This window comes from Bemisia tabaci, chromosome 7, assembly GCF_918797505.1.
Source record: "Bemisia tabaci chromosome 7, PGI_BMITA_v3".
Taxonomy (NCBI): Eukaryota; Metazoa; Arthropoda; class Insecta; order Hemiptera; family Aleyrodidae; genus Bemisia; species Bemisia tabaci.
In genome coordinates this window covers 15,273,292-15,289,877 of record NC_092799.1, presented here as the reverse complement: position 1 = coordinate 15,289,877, position 16,586 = coordinate 15,273,292, and the positions used below count along the sequence as shown (strand labels likewise).

Sequence of the window (16,586 nt, the reverse complement as noted above, 5' to 3'; positions counted from 1 at the left end):
AAGATTTTCCCTCCTTAGGTAATCCTTAAATTATATCAGAAAAATGTCTTGCCAAAGAATTTTGAGAATTGCCCTGGTTAGTACTTGGTTTGAACTCTTTTAGAAATTTAATCCCGATCAAAAAGGTCAATTCCCTGAGCTGAGCAGTTTAATTTTTCTCCGAGAGTGAAATTTGTGCTTGGCGCCATTATGTGATGTGCAAAGAGTAGAGGAGAGGAGAGAGCAACAGAGTATAATCATGGAGTCCGAGCGAGCTTCATGCACGCTCCACCAGCTCCTCCCGCTCTGTGATCGCCTGCTCATTCGTAGGGGGTCTTTGCCTGCAAAAACGCTCAATCGTAAGTTGATCAGAGTCGAAGTTAGGTTATGTTTGGTGCCTTACAGAAGGCGGGGAGGGGTTGGATTAGGGAGGGAGTAGGACAGAAAGGAGGGGAGGGGAGCGGAGTGACGTTTTGTTTTGGTTTTTGTCCTGCTATCAGTCTCCTTCCTTTTTTTTTTATCTGTGATATCAGGAAAAGAGAAGAGAACGTCGTTTTAGTCGCTCAAGTTCATTATTAGTCATCTTTCTTTGTTTTTTGTCAATGATTTAGAGTGAGTTCATCCTCTTCATCAAGTTGTCCCTTTAGCAGTTCTTAATTTTCAGTCATCATGGGAGCCGTTCTAGGCTTATTCTCTGCAGCCTCGGTAAGATTAAGTTCTAAATTCTACTTCTATCTACCGTTGAAGTTGTCTGGTACCTTGATCTCAACTAGGAATTGTTTCCTTTTCTTCAGCCCAAGCTTTGTCTCTCTGAGTCGAGAACGACTCTGAGTCACTGAACACAACCTGTACCCTTCACCCTGATCATTGAACAGAACTTACAGCTACCGTACCTTCTTCGTGAAATGAAACTCTCACTTTGAATAAAGCAATACCATTCTCTAGCATCTCCAATTCTATCCTCTAATCAATGTGGAACTGTTGGAGATGCAGGTGCAGTTTGAATCTTGAGTTGCCCCAACCATTAGTTTTGAATATAACCCAAGGTAACCAAACGAATGGTTCCTGTATAAACTGAGGTGCCAAAGTAGTTTAGTTTACGAACTTTTGAGGTCAAGCTTTACGGACAGCTATCATTACAAAACCAGCCTTGACCTCCTGTATTTTTTACTGGTTCAAAGGGTTCGACTGAAATCCTTGCCTAGTATGTAGAGTCCACGCCAAATAAGTTTACACACTTCTAAACTGACACTAAGACAGGAGATTGTCTGATGTTCCTTTTACATTTAAAGGATTTGGTAGAATCAATATGGCGGATCTTCTGTCGCAGTCTAAAAGTTTGTAAGCATATTCTGCATGGACTCTACTTAGACATCTGAAATTTTGACCACAACCTTGTGTGCAGTGCTGTCACTAGAGGGGACTCATCGTATGTTGAGACAAATGTCAATCTTTGATTACCTCTGAAATAGCAGCACTCAACAGGATAATACATGTAGTCAGATGGCACCACTGATGAGTGGTGATCTAAACGATACGTGACTTTTGTCTCAACGTAGGACGAGTCTGCTCTAAATTATTCTCATTTTGAAGAGTTATGAATTAAAACTAACAATTTGATCATCAGAAGTATTGGAAGCTGAAGTGGTTAAAAAGGATCTCTTGTAAGGACTTATATTTTTGCTAGGTAGAAAATATTTCCTTGTGCAATTCTGAGTTCCTATCATGTCCTCGCATTTTATTTTCCTCTACCCTCAAAGGTAAGTTCAACTCACACTTGCACTAACTGGTGGCGAAGGTACCTTGAAAACATATTAATGATGGAAACAGTGGGCTAATTACGGGTCACCAAAGAGGCTTACATTTTGATTGATTATAACCTGAGAAAAGTGATGTCTGAAGAATCAATGGAAAATCAATTTTATTGATACTAGGGGCTTATGGGGCTGCTTCGCAGCCCCTTATTTTTCCTATACACTTTTCACTTTCACATGTTTTTTTTTTTTATTTATTTTCATTTAATCTTCTGTTTTGTCTTTGAATCGGGTCTAATTATTTCTTTGAGAGAATAAATGCAACAAATGTTTTCAAAAATTGTAATTTTATTTAGTAAACTTTAAACTAAAATTTTGTTTTAATCTTCATACAATAGAAAATCCTCTCTCTGCTGCTTTTGAAATGTAATTTTTCAATTTTTTTGTCGTTTGTTAATTGTCAGTGGTGTTTTTTTGGTGTTTAGACTCTCCGCCCCGTTTCCCATTCCACAATTGCGCTACTTAATAATTTTTCTTTTTTCTTACCCCGTTGCCCTTTGAGTCTTTAATTTTTGCTGTTCTTTTTTTCATGGTTCCATGGTTTCATGGTCCGGAATGCAGCTGCATTCCGGATGCGTTAAGGGGTGGGAAGGAGGGAGGGACGGACTGAGAAACTGAAAAAAGTACGTTACGTAACGGTAAATATTAAATAAACTTACCTATATATGGATCCTTGAACTTTAAAGCAATAAGGTCCATCACCCGGAATATAAATTCGATTTGCAGAGAAAGAGGCAAAAGCAACAGCACTATTATAATTTCTGATATGCTTTATGAAATTTGGAGAATATAAAAATAATGATTTCAAATCGGTATTTGTCCGAATACTCGGTAAAGAAATTAAGCCATTTTGGCAGCAGTTATTAAAATGACCATTGGACATTTCACCCTGAAAATGGCGAGCATCACAATGATGACAAATTATATTCATTGAACCGACTGAAAATTTGGTAACAAAATTTTCATCAAAGTTCTGATCATCAATTTTATACTTCCGAAATGAAGAAATGAAACTTTGATTTTCTATACTAATAACAGAGTTAAGTTCTTGCTTCACTAAACGAACATGCGAAGAATTCTGGAAAACGCGACCACGTTTTGGAGGACGACCGCCTCGGTCATTGAAAATTTCACTCATAACAACTGTTAAATTTAAAATTAAAATTAGTAAAAATTATTATTATTTTAACAAAATCATAACTGAAAAGTTCAATTTTTAAATTTAAAAAAATAAATCAGAAGAAAAAGGATAAAATGAAAATGGAAATTAATAATAAACATATTTATACACATTGAAAAGAAACAGCGTGAAAAGTTAAATGAGAAAAAAAACTTGGAGGTTATTGCCTTAATGAGGAAAAATTGGCAATAGGAAAAAGATGGAACCAATCATGAAAAACCGTAAAAAAAAAAAAAAAAAAAAAAAAAAAACGCGGGAAAAGAAAAATGTAAGTTGATGGCAGTTGAGTGTTGGAAGTAACCTCACTTAATGATGATTGTTGAATGAAAACAGCTGATAAAAAGACAGCAAACAGTAAAGTAAGATGCGTAGCAACAAAACTTTTCCGAAAAACAAAAAACAAAAAACCCCCACTTCCCCTCATCCAATTTATGAGTTTTTAGGGATTTAAAAATCAGGGACGAATCCCAGAAAATAATTTATAGTTTTCCCGAAGCATTGAGAACAACACCTTTCAAATGAACCAACGCCCCTCGCAATTAGTACAGTGGTTGATTCACAATTTCATTCTATTTTTCAAATTAAATATTAAGATGTTTTTTACTAATTTTCTAATGTAATTTTTTCAGATGGCTTGCTGTTGCGCAAGTTCAGCAGCAAGTCTGTGCTGTGCAGTGTGTCCATCCTGCCGCAATTCAACCTCAACTCGCCTGATGTATGCTGTCATGCTGCTTGTCAGCACTATCATCGCTGCGTTAATGCTAGCACCTGGTCTTCAGGATATGCTTCAAAAAGTAATGTTCCGTCTGTGTTTAACTTTGTCTCAAAGGCACCAATTTAAACTCATTCTTCTATTTTTTATCCCTCCTTCTAGTTGATATTACCTACTGTCTCTGGAACTTGAAGAAATCTTCATGATTTTTTGCCAAAATTATCATTCAGACCCTTTATCAAGCCGCAATTAGGTACTCCAGGAGAGGATGAGAAAAAAAGCTCAATCACGATGCATTTCATAAAGTATTAACCCTCCAAGTGCCAAAACTGAAGGATGTGAGAAGCAGGGTGGGCTTGAAACAGACTGTTAATGATATCCCTTATTGCTCAAAAAAAAGCTTTTTCATCAGCATGTCCAGAGATTTGTGTAGCAATACCATTCTTGAATTTTATGCTATAAATTGAGCTGCACACAGTCCAATTTATTCCAAAAATGCTTTTTTGTGTTGACATAATGGATTCATCCTTCCAAGAGTGTTCATTTTCCCAATTTTGCAATGTTATGTTTTGCCGGAGTGAAATTCTCATTCTACAAACTATTTCAGGTGCCGTTCTGCCATGGGACAGGACAGGAGAATAAATCAATCTCAGCTCAAATTAGTGATTTCATTTCACCCTCCCAAGCTTTACCACAGTTTGATTGTCAATCTGCCGTTGGATACATCGCAGTTTACAGAATATGCTTCACTGTTTTCATGTTCTTTGCCTTCATGGCCATTATTATGGTTGGTGTCAAATCCTCAAGGGACAACAGGGCAGCCATTCAAAACGGGTAAGTATATTTCCATCAGAGTGCTTTTAGGTCCCTAATTTTAAGGACAGGGTTGTAAAGTTTGTAAATGGACCGTGTTAAACAGAAAGGAACCAAGCCACATCAGTTATTGCCAAATTTAACTGGGCAATTTAATTTTTTACACGAAAATGTTCGCGTGAATTTTTGTGAAAATTTCTGTGAATTTTCTCCATAGTAAGAGGCAAATTCCTTAAAATTTTCAAAGGAATCTGCACAAACATTCTTGCGTAAAAAATCGAATTGCCTAGTTAAATTTGTCAACAGCTGACGTGGCTTGGTTCCTTTCTGTTAAACGCGGTCCAAATAGTCCTCAATTTTTATAGCTGGTTAATAAAAGTTGGCAAATTGTTGAGATCCAAGCCAATTCCAAGATTGCAGTTTTTTGTCATTGCCCATCAGCAAGTGAGAGACTCCCGTGCCAATAAGATGTTACATTTTGAGGCTCAAGACCTCTAATTTTGTGGGGGCCATTCCCAGTTTGGGGTTGTTGTGGCAGGAAAGAAAATTTTGCACCTTTAGTTTCAGGACTTTTCCCACATTGCTGCAGGTATTCCGAATTTTAAATAGTATCTCCAACAAATACACTGGCAAGATGTTTTCTCTCTTTTATCCTTAAAATTTTTAAGAGGCTCCTAGACCAGCAAAGTATAAAAAGTACCTAAATTCTTCATTTTCCACCTTTCAGTTTTGTCTTATTCTCCCCTCTGAAATTCTTGCTGTACATGCTGCCATTCTTCTGAGGAACAGCATAAGAAACAATCAGGCCGGATTTTCAAATAAAGAGCTACTATTTCGGACACACTGTAGAGACACTGTTTGTGCCATTTAGGAGTTTCTTTTCGAAGATAAATGCCTTTGTGGATGTGTCAGAAGTAGAATCTCCTACAAAATTACAACTCCATACAAAATTTGGCTCAATTTAATTTACCCAAAACCCCAATTTAAGTATCAACTGGATTGCATTTTGCAAGAAGGAACTATGCGTATTCCAATGTCGCTAAAATTGTGCAACTTTTTTTACTTTGCAAGTATAAATTAATCATACTTGCAAGTTTTATCCTGACTCCCAATAAACTATAAATTCAGGACGAGAATACCTTTGTAAATTCAGTTGTTTGCATGATATTAGTAATTTTTTTGCAAAGAATGTAAGTTGCACAATTCTAGCAACGTTAGAATGCTCTTTGTTCCTTTTTGTAGAATGCAATCCAACTTCAAACATAAATTATGGCAGTAAAAGAAAAAAATGTAAATGAAGACAAGAATAGAGTAGAATAAAGGAAATGACGTAGAAAGGAAAACAAGAGAGTTACAGTAATTATATATTCTCAGTGAGCTGCCGCTGCTATTGCGAAAGACATATTTTATTGGCTACCTTAACATTTGTATCGTCACATAATTAATAATTATGAAAAAAACTGGCAACCTGGGAGAGTCACGAACAACCAGTTTCCTAATTTAGGTACTTAATTTCAAATATAGATCCTCCCTGAGGAAAAATTTAAACTCATTTACTTGTATTCCTCTTTTCCTGTGAATAGATTTTGGGGACTAAAGTACCTTCTAATTATCGGCGGAACCATTGCTGCTTTCTTCATTCCTAAAGAACATCTTGGTTTGCCGTGGATGTATTTTGGTATGGTCGGTGGTCTTCTATTCATTCTTATCCAGTTGATCCTCATTATTGATTTTGCGCACAATTGGGCTGAAAGCTGGGTCACCAACTTCGAAGAAACTGAATCCAGGAAATGGTACGTAATATTTTTTCCTACTTTTAGCCCTCTGTGAATGTTGCAGAAGGCAGGAATTGGCTCATAAATAGGTGTTTTTTAAGGTAACTTTTCACAAGAATTGTGTCTCCAAGCTTGAAAAACCAATACAAAGGTTTTTTGACCGGGAATATCAAGCTTAAAGTTTGAATTCTGAAAAGTACTTTTTTGGTTAGACTAGTGCTTATGAGGTTACATAAAGGGACAACCCATGAGCTAGTGTCAATTGATAAATCGAGCCATCAATTTGACAAGGTCAAAAACTTTTTCCTCAAATACCAGCAGCCTGCAAGTATCTAATGGAATAATTACCAACCATGTTGACTAATCAGAGCTCACCCTTCCTATAAAATACCTGTAGGCTGCTGGTGTTTGAAGAAAAAGTTTCTGGCCTTGTCCATTTAAGGCTCAATCTGATTGTGTGACCTTAGCTATGATTTCAACCACATTTAATCCAATGTAACTTGGCTGCTGTGAGATTAAAATTGTAAACGAACAAGTTCATTGAAAAAGAACGTTACAAATACTCACTTCCAACAGGGATAATGATGCTCATGAAATATACCCTCGTATTGCAGTTACATCTTAAAAGTAAAGAAGCGAAAGCTTGTATTTATTTATTCTTTGTATATTTTACCAGGAATATAATTCAGTCACCTTGAACACTGCTCAATTCCAATAGGGGGGAAAAAACTTTATCCGCTTTTTGGACTCATATTTCTTCTTTTTTTTCCATTGAAAAATCTCACATATTTTCTAATTCTGTACATTTCTTCTCTCTTTTTTCTAAAAATTCTTTGTTTCCTATGTTCCAGGTGGTTTGCCCTCATAGGTGTTACCCTGCTGAATTTCACTCTTACCATCATTGGTGCATTCTTCCTATTTTCTCTTTACACGGTAAATTTTAACCAAGTTTATGGTTTCTGCTTTCCCAGTAGTTCCTACTTCTGCTCATCTCTTAAAACATTTGTCAGTATTTAGATATAAATTACCTTCTACCAATCAGTTTTTGGATCAGATCATGAAAAAAAAAACTCCCCCAGATATATAGAAATGTAAGAATTAGCGATCAAGACGATAGACTTTTATTAATGGAATTTTTCCACTTTTTTGAAAAATATCAACTTAGAGGGAACGCTGAAATTTTGGATTCAGGACATTCCGTCAACGCTCCTGTTTTGTCCGGTAGTTTACGTCCAAGCGTAAAACAAGCAACAGTGACTTGGTCCAAGCGTTATATTTTAGTCCGTATATAAAATTGTATTGACAATTAGGAAATGAGAAAACTGAGAGAGAAGGAAGTGTCGTTATGGTAACTCATTTTTTAAATGAAATATTACTTTCTCCTTTTGATTTATCTTTTCAAATTGTCATTGGTGAGTATTTGATTTTATTTTTATACTTAAAATTTTTTATATAAAATATTAATCTCAATGAGCCGTAGTTGTATTGAAAGGAACTATACAAAAATGAATAGAAGAGGGAAAAAAACCAAGAAGTACGCAATCTTTGGTTTTAACCCATTTGTACATCGATTTTACAGAGTCAAATACGTCCAATTTTGAGCGTTTGGTTGCCTACGCACCAAACTGCAGCACAGTAAAAGTACAAAATTTAAAAGAAAAAATTAAAATGCTTTGGAAAGCATTAAATTTGACATGGAACCCACTTAATATTTAGAAAATACACATTATATTTTCCGGTAATACATATATTTTTTCATCAATTTAAATGAGACTAATACATGCAGAGTGTGCAAAGATTTCAAAATCATGAGTTAAAAAACGCAATTCAGAAATACAGAGCGGAGCGGCGTGCTGCCGGCGCGAAGCGTGCACTAGCGCCTACAAACCTAAATGGATACTTCAAGCATTGCGTAATGCATGAAGTATCCCTGTAGGTTTGTAGGTGCCAATGTGCGTTTCGCGCTGGCAGCATGCTACGCCGTGCCACGGTGCCTCAAACAACTATTCCACAACAGTGGAGTCTCATAAGAAAATGAAGGCACTCCAACATATCAAGATTGGAAGGTATCCCTTAAGAGTACAGAGCTTTCCTCGCAAAATAAATCAAGATATTACAGAGGAATTCGAAAAATTTACCAAGTTGCAGCATCCATATTTTTGTATCGTTTAGCAAAATTTTTGAATTTCATTGGAGGAAAAAGTAACTCAATTTAGGCAAAAACATTCTTGAGTATGCTGTCAAGAAGATTTTACTTTGAATCAAGAATAAAATCGTTGAATGAAAGCAGGTTTCTGCTTGATGTAAGTGACTTATCTTTTTATGTAAGCATCTTTTCTTCTTTAAACAAGCATTCTTTTCTATATTGACTCAAAAGGAAATCTTCTCTGCGGTAGATTTGAGCATATTTCTGTTTGAATCAAGTCACTTATGTGGATTGATTTGATTGTTTCAGTCGGATGGCTGTTATTTGAACAAATTCTTCATCTCTTCTGATCTCCTCCTCGTAATTGTTGCTGGATTTACATGCATTTCACCAGCGGTCCAAGAAAGACAACCACGATCAGGGCTACTTCAAACCTCCGTTGTGTCCCTCTACACAATGTACTTGACTTGGTCAGCTCTCTCCAATAGCCCTGGTAAGCCAAGATTTTTAAAGGCTACAAACTTAATTTTCAGCAATATTTGCTTTATTTGTTGAATCAACAGTAAAGGTTTTGTTTCTTTTTTCCTTTTTTTCTTCTCAGGAATATTGGACTGACTAGTTTCCTTCTTTACTTTTAAAGAGAGGAAACTTGAATGAAGGCTCTGATGAAACTTGGTGAACATCATTGCATTTTGTTCCTTTTTTGTTGCATGAACTCTGCTATTGGATATTTGTATTTGATGAACCCTGTCTGTTTTTAATTAATGTCTTTGTCATATTTGTAGACAAAGGCTGTAACCCTGGCTTCATACCCGGTCTCAGCAACAACACAAGTGCAGTTCATTTTGACGGGCAGAGCATGATTGGTCTTCTCATTTGGGCCTGTTGTGTCATATATTCCTCGCTAAGGAGTGCATCCAAGTCTTCAAAATTCACCATGTCCGACAAAATTCTTGTTGATGATACCAATGAAGGAGGTGAGTCAATTAGGAATTAATATTTCTGACTCATCTATTAAACCACCTACCTGCATAGTTCATTTCCAAATTTTATCTATTTAATACGTTGCGTGCTTTTGTCAGACTCTTGGGTCTGGCAATAGAGTACCTGTACAGGGAGAGTATGAGCATGTCCATAATTTTGGAGTTTTGGTCATGGAACTCTTAGGGCCCAAAAAGGCAACCAACCTATGAACTCAAATTATCCAGAATGATTTATCATCACAATTGTTACAACCTGTCATTTGTAAAGGATGTATTTGACTTAGTTTTTGCATAAATTTACTCCATGGTGTCTAGTTTTTCAAAAACCGGGAAAAACCGGAATTCATCAGGGAATTAAAATTTACCGGGAAAATCAGGGAATCTATTCCAGAAACCGGGAATAGTGTAGAAGCTTCCATTGACCAGATAATATCAACATCAGGAACATTTTTTGAATGTGCGCCAAAGAAATGGCTGTACAATGAATTAAAATCTATATTCATATCTGAAACTCTGGAAAATTAAATTCTTTTCCCCAAGAAAATCCCGCGAAAGTGGGAGAAAACTTCGGTTTCTCATCAGGGAATGAGCTCCTTAAAATCAGGGAATGAGCTTTGCCAAGAAAACTAGACACCATGATTTCCTATTTTTAATGGAAGGACCCTCATTCATAACATTCTTGTTCATCTTGGTTTGATATTGGAAGCCGAAAATTGGAGTGACTTGCCACTGCAAAAAGTACAAAATACGGAAGAAAAAATTATGATTTTGGCAATATTCAAGCATGGTGCAAAGCTATCTTATTTACAAGACTCGAACTATATTTTCTTTCATATTTTGTATCTTTTGCAGTGGTAAATCATCCCTTGCAAGGATCCATTCATAAAGCTATACTGCTGAATATTACTCAAGCTCGGCAAAAATTGTCTTTATTCATGATGCCAGTCCATAAAAGGAGCTATTCACAGAAAAACTATGAATATGACTCTTGTGTGTGTTACAAGGCTCAAGTACCCGTACAGTCGATAACTTCCAAATCTTTTCATTGACAGGTGATGAAAGCCGATCCCTTGAAGCTGGAGGCAGCAACAAGAGCAAAGTGTGGGACAATGAGGAAGAGGGCGTTGTCTACAGCTGGACATTCTTCCACATTATGTTCGCTCTGGCAACATTGTACATAATGATGACCTTGACCAACTGGTACACGTAAGTGTCCCTTAAATTACCTCATTTTGTTCTGTCATTTAATTTTAAGTACCTGTGATTGCTCCCAGAAAAGGAATTCCAGTGGTACCTGGCAGTACTATTTTTAGTAGATCAATTGAAGGGCTTGGAGGACAAGGTACATACAGTGGAGCCCGTATATAATGAAGTTCATGGTTCCCAGAAAAACTTCATTATATCCGAAACTTTGTTAAAAGCGGACTCATAAATTGTATAAACAAACGGACAAACCCTAACCTACGAAAATGGCCCACGTCAACGAGGCGCTCGGACCTACCTGCTTCCAGGATTTGTCTCAAGAATCTTCTCAAACGCGAATACAATGCCTCTCCCAGAAAGCTTTCTGGAGAGGCTGAAAAATGTTTGCCCTGTAAAATCATTTTTCTTTGGTCATGGGGCTCTTTTGTAAGAATTTTGACCTAAAGGCAAGAGAGGTACCTCATAGAATACACGGTGTGCCTGAATGAGTTTAAATTGTTTTATCTGCAACAATCGAAAATTCTTTAGATTCTTGAACTACAGTGTCTCTTGAATCATTTGAGCAAAAAAAAAATTCTGTTGTGACCCTGCATAAAAAAGGCGATTTAAAAGTATTTTGGGGTTATAATAGCTACATCAACTAGTAAATCCCATGATATTATTGAAAAGAAATTAACTCGATAGTTTAATGCAGGAGTTTCTTAAATAAATTTATTTTAAGCACTCGAGCACCTACACTAGCAATTTTAGCCATGTGGTGATTTCCTGAGAGCCGATAATTGAAGGAATCTCTCATAGAACCCTCCAAAATTGGCTTGATTTGTAGGCAGCCGATTCGGCCATCGAATCGATGAAAATTTAGTTCCAGCACAAAATTATGATGAAAACGCAATGAAATTCCGTCCCATTATCTTGATTTTAAGCTGATGCACCGCAGTTCGCCGCAAATCGCAGTCGTGTGCAAATGCCGCATATCAGCTTAAAATCAAGATAATTGGATGGAATCTTTAAAATTAATTTACTTCCAAAGCTCATGATGATGAATCAATACTTTGTCCCAAACCAGCAAAAAGTACCAATTGATACAAATAGCAATGACATGAAAATAGTATATGTCCAACATTTCAGTTATTCGGCACGCTTTTCCAACATATTCATGTTGGATTTTTCCTCTTGTTTTTTTGGAAGATAAGGTAATTAGGGAAAACCCTGATTTCTGTAATTCGAGAAAAATGTTAAGGAAAAAATAAAAAAAATTGTTTTTGGAATACCATCCTGTAGATCCTGGACAAAGTGTACCTGAAGGTCAGAAAACGTTGTTTTAAGAAAATCCTGCTTGAAGTTTTGAATACACAGGAGGGTTTCATCACTGCATGCGTCACGAAACGTTGCATAACTAATTCTATATTGATCAAATTTTAAAAAACACAGCTGAGGACTTGTAGGATTCTATTGGGAAAAAAACAGGAGAAAAATTTTTTTTTACCAAACACAACTCACGACTCCTCTCACATTCTTCCATTCATCCCAAATCACATTCTCTAGTCCATATCTCTAAGAATAAATTGCGATGGTTAATTTCATTTTTATTTTCAACGTTTGTTTCGTTTTGTTTTAGACCAACAACATCTTTAGCAACAATGAACTCCAATTCTGCTTCAATGTGGGTGAAACAAGTTTCTAGTTGGCTATGCATGTCGCTTTACATTTGGACATTGGTCGCCCCCATTGTTTTTCCGGACAGAGTATTTGAATAAGTATTAAAATTACTTGTTTCCAGCGCTTCATTTTTTATGCGAGTACCCTATCTACCATCCGTCGAGTCAAATAAGTGTCTCAGCTGTGGCTTCTACTTCTTTTTGTATATGCAAGCTGCTCTTTTTATCAACGGTTTTTTCTCTGCAGCACAGACACCGTTTGTAAATTCGTGAAGTCGATTTTTGAATTTACGACCTGTGGCTTATAAAATGAAGTGAAATTAACCATTGTATGACCTTTAATGCCCTATTGTTTGAAGTTTTGAGTCAGTAACATAGATTTATATTGAAGGAACCGTTATAAACTGGACTGTAATAAACAGAAAGGAATCAAGTCAAATCAGCCATCGCCAAATTTTATCGGATTATTAATTAGTTTTTGGGAGAACGGTAATATAGGCACTTTTGAAAATTTCATGAAATATCCTCCGTGATGTAAAGAAAATTCCTCAAAATTTTCAAGAGAATCTGCCCATTTATTCTCATGTAAAAAAGAAAATTGGATGAAATTTAGCAATTGCTGATATGACTCGATTCCTTCATACTTAACGCGGTCCGAATTTTCTTCATTTATTTTTTATTATTTTTTTTACCTTTATATTTTTATCTGCTACTTGAGCATTTATGTTTTACCCTACGGCCGTAACCTCGAATATTCAGCTAATATTAAAAAATTGATGTCTGTAGATGTTTTGATTTTTAAGTGGTAGCCGTCGTATTCCTAAGTTTAATTTGTGATGACTTATCATCTTTACCTTCTGTCCTATTTTAGTAAGTAGTTTTTGACATGAGAAATTGATTTTAATAGCCCATGCGGAGAAAAGTCTGCTTTCCTATCTTCTGTTGTGCTATTTATTACTTCTGTTCAATTTGCTGGTTTGATGAAAAGTTCGAAACTATTTTTTCAACGTCAAACCCAGGTCAGTCTGTCGGCAGAGTTGAGTGTATTGATCCCTGGAATCCTCAAGTTTTTTCCATCTGGTTTGATAGATAAGTTCCTGAAATGATCATTCCTTTCATATTTTTTTATATTACAATTATACAAGTTTTAAAATTATTTGAAAGTATTGATTGGTAAGATATGTTATAATTACCCTAGAATTTATTATTAGAATACAAACTAAAGAGCAAAACCTAATTTATGAGATAAGGAGTGGGGATTAAAACAAAGAAAAACTGTGACTGGTCGAACAGAGCATAAAAACTTGAATCATTAAAAATGTCATTAGACGTATGCTTCGCACAATGTTCTGACCAGTTTTTGGAGAAATCGTGCGATCTCTTAAAGTGTTCTCAGTTTAATTCAGTTCTAATACTGCGGAGCGTTTCTAAGTGTTAGTGAGCCCAAGTAAGATAGTGACATCGGTGATGGAGGAGGTTCCAAAGTGCATTTAACAAATTGAAACGATTAAAGTATCTTGGACCCTCAGCAAAATTAGGTATACTCCTTAACAATTCTAGCATACTACTTTATGCCTGATTCACTCAGCTGAACTAATAGCAGTAACAAGAGGATTCAAGTTGGCTCAGTCCAATTTTCTTCTCGACCGAATTGGAGGATTTCTATGATTTCAGATCAGCCCACTGACCTAGGTTAACATTGTACTCTCATGATCACAGTAAATATTAGTTAGATGTTAAGAATGATTCAGAGTTGCCACAACAAGGGGAAACTGATAATATTCAGAAAATTTTACATCATAGCGCCATATTATCGCATGTAGCTTAGAGTCAGGGAGGGAATAGCTGATAAGTGTAGCTTTTATTCATCAGGTAAGCATTTTATGTTTCTACTGAGTAACATTTTTTATCAACCCCTATTTTCTAAATAAATAAGATTCTTTGGTAGTTAGATTGGCACTCCTGATAATAAAATGGTTGTTAAATCCATCATCTATCTGTAGTATCCCTGCCCCTCAGTTTTTTTACCTAAGTCGAAAATACTGTATTTTGATAGCACTCTTAATAACACGGAATCTTGAGATAATATAACCCTTCCTCTTGACAAGGGCAGCTCTGTTTTTTCTTTTTATAATTTTGCTTGTCACCTGAAAGAACAAATTTATCTTGTCAATTGTGAATTATGCTCTCAATGTATGTACTTATTATACTGTTCTACTACCTAATAATAAAACCAACTTGAAACTCAAAGCTGTTTAATCGCTGTTTTCAGTCCAGAATGTTTTCTATCAATTTTCGTAATTTGAAGAGTGGAATTTTCAAAATGAGCAGAAGAGGATGATCTCAGGATAAAAAGAATAATAAACTACGAAAGAACAATAATTGAATACCACAGTGATTAATTGACAAATTTGATATCCCTGAGATCGGTCTTGCTCAAAATCATGAAAAGTTATCATTTTTAAATTATGAGACTTGATAGACCGAAAATTTATTTACACTTCTACAAAGCCTCATAGCAGAAAGGTAGTTTAAACTCACTTTTTGATGCTGCTTAGAAGTTGGATCGAAGTCGTGAAGTTTTCGCAGGATCTACCTCTAATATCTTAATTTCTTCAAAAACTGCCCTAATAATGCATCTTGTTCTTCAGTCCCCTCTTTTAGAGCTCTGTTTGTTAAAAATCGTAACTTGATAGTTATATAGGCAAAATATTTTGTGCCAAAGCTGGAAGAAGAAAGTTTAAGTGATTCATTTAGAATGAAAAAATGAAACTTTGTAAAAATTTGTGCACTTTTATTCTTAAGGTTCCACGCATCTCAACTATCCCTGTTTTCGTGAAATCACCCAAGTACTATCAGGAATCGCAAAGATTGTGCTTGTCTTTCTGGTGAAAAATTCCGATGCCTTCTCAGATAAAAATTAAAATCCTGTGGATACTCTACTGAGAATATTGGCCTTCTTTAATGATAGGGAACCATGTTTACCAACAGAACACCATGTTTACCAGAACACAAATTCTTGCGAACAAGCATTACCTAATTCCTTGCATGCTAATTCGAATCGACGATGAAAGCAACTTGTCATAACTGCGACCGTTGCAACATAGAGGGGTGTCTGTAAATTTTTTCGGAGAAAATTGTGCCAACCATGTAAAATTATGTCAAAAGTTGCGTGTGGAAACGAATCTTTTGAATTCAAGACTTTAACGGTTGCATACCCTGCAGGACCTGTCAAACTGCAAACCTCAGTACCTTATTCAATTGAAGTTCGGAACCAGCGGAAACCTTTATACGAAGTCTTTCTCCTAAACCTCGAAAACATTGCAAACAGTGTGCTTGGCTGAATAGGTACTTTTCCTCTTTTTTTTTCAGTGAGCGAGAGCGATTGAGACTCAACTTTTTCCGAGAAAATGCCATTTTAAGTAAATTAAATTTTTCAGTTTTCAAATCAATTTCAGAACCTGAATGAGTGTTCCAACTAGTTTCATAGTTGTAAAGAGGTGTGTGAAAAAACGGCCAAAAATGCCTCGAGGCATTTTCGAATTTTGATCACTTGGGGTGATACAGTAGCTTCCGAGACGCCCAAAACCGGTCGCCGTTTTGCTTAGAAGCGCCGGGTTGCGACGTTGCCATTTTTTAAAGTGGAAACCTTTAAAAATTCATATCTCCGCCGCATCTCAACCGATTTCAATGAACTTTTTTTTAAAATGTTCCTCTTAAATAGAGCTTTCTAGTGATGTATAGTTTCTTGGGGTTTACTTGGCTTTAAGTGGCACTTACGCGGTTTTAGCAGTTTTTGATAAACACAAAAATTTAGTTTTTATTTTGCCACGATCGTGGAATCGACGGAATCTAAACAAAAACCAGTCTAAATGAAAGTTCAGATTCTCACCTTTCTAACGAGCACAAGATCATCCCGGGGAAACGTTTAGTTCCCGAGATATGACCGCTCAAAGTTGGTCACATGCTCTTTTGCGCAATGTGAATGCGTGTTATCACTAAGTCATTCGCGAACTAGGGGTCCCTTACGTTCAATTTACGTTGAAATAATTACACAGAGCAGTAAGGTGTACAACACGAGCCGTATTTTCACCTTCGGCTGCCGATGTGCGACGTTGCCATTTTTTGAAGTGAAAACTCTTAAAGATGCATAACTCCGCTGCATTTCAACCGATTTCAATGAACTTTTTTTTAAAATGTTCCTCTTAAATAGAGCTATCTAATGGCATTTAGGTTTCTGGATTGTATTTACCTTAGGGAGGCACTTAGGTCGTTTATATGGTTCTTTGCAGAGATTTTTCATACAAAAAATAGTGTTGCTAT

The 16,586-nt window shown here is 36.0% G+C and overlaps 1 protein-coding gene across 1 annotated transcript; it reads left to right on the top strand.

Moving 5' to 3' along the window:
* The first annotated feature begins 454 nt into the window (after nt 1-454).
* Nucleotides 455-14,513, top strand: Serinc (serine incorporator TMS1). The gene is made up of 9 exons (XM_019043810.2): nt 455-684; nt 3,603-3,767; nt 4,293-4,519; nt 6,082-6,291; nt 7,125-7,206; nt 8,729-8,912; nt 9,205-9,396; nt 10,455-10,608; nt 12,224-14,513. Exons 1-9 carry the CDS (start codon nt 649-651, stop codon nt 12,360-12,362), a joined length of 1,389 nt encoding a protein of 462 aa, XP_018899355.1. The 5' UTR covers nt 455-648; the 3' UTR covers nt 12,363-14,513.
* Nucleotides 14,514-16,586: the final 2,073 nt, after the last annotated feature.

Coding starts and splice junctions, on each gene's coding strand:
- Serinc (XM_019043810.2), top strand. CDS start 649: ATGGGAGCCGTTCTAGGCTTATTCTCTGCAGCCTCG. Junction 4,520..6,081: donor AGGGCAGCCATTCAAAACGG/GTAAGTATATTT, acceptor TCCTGTGAATAG/ATTTTGGGGACTAAAGTACC. Junction 8,913..9,204: donor AGCTCTCTCCAATAGCCCTG/GTAAGCCAAGAT, acceptor TCATATTTGTAG/ACAAAGGCTGTAACCCTGGC.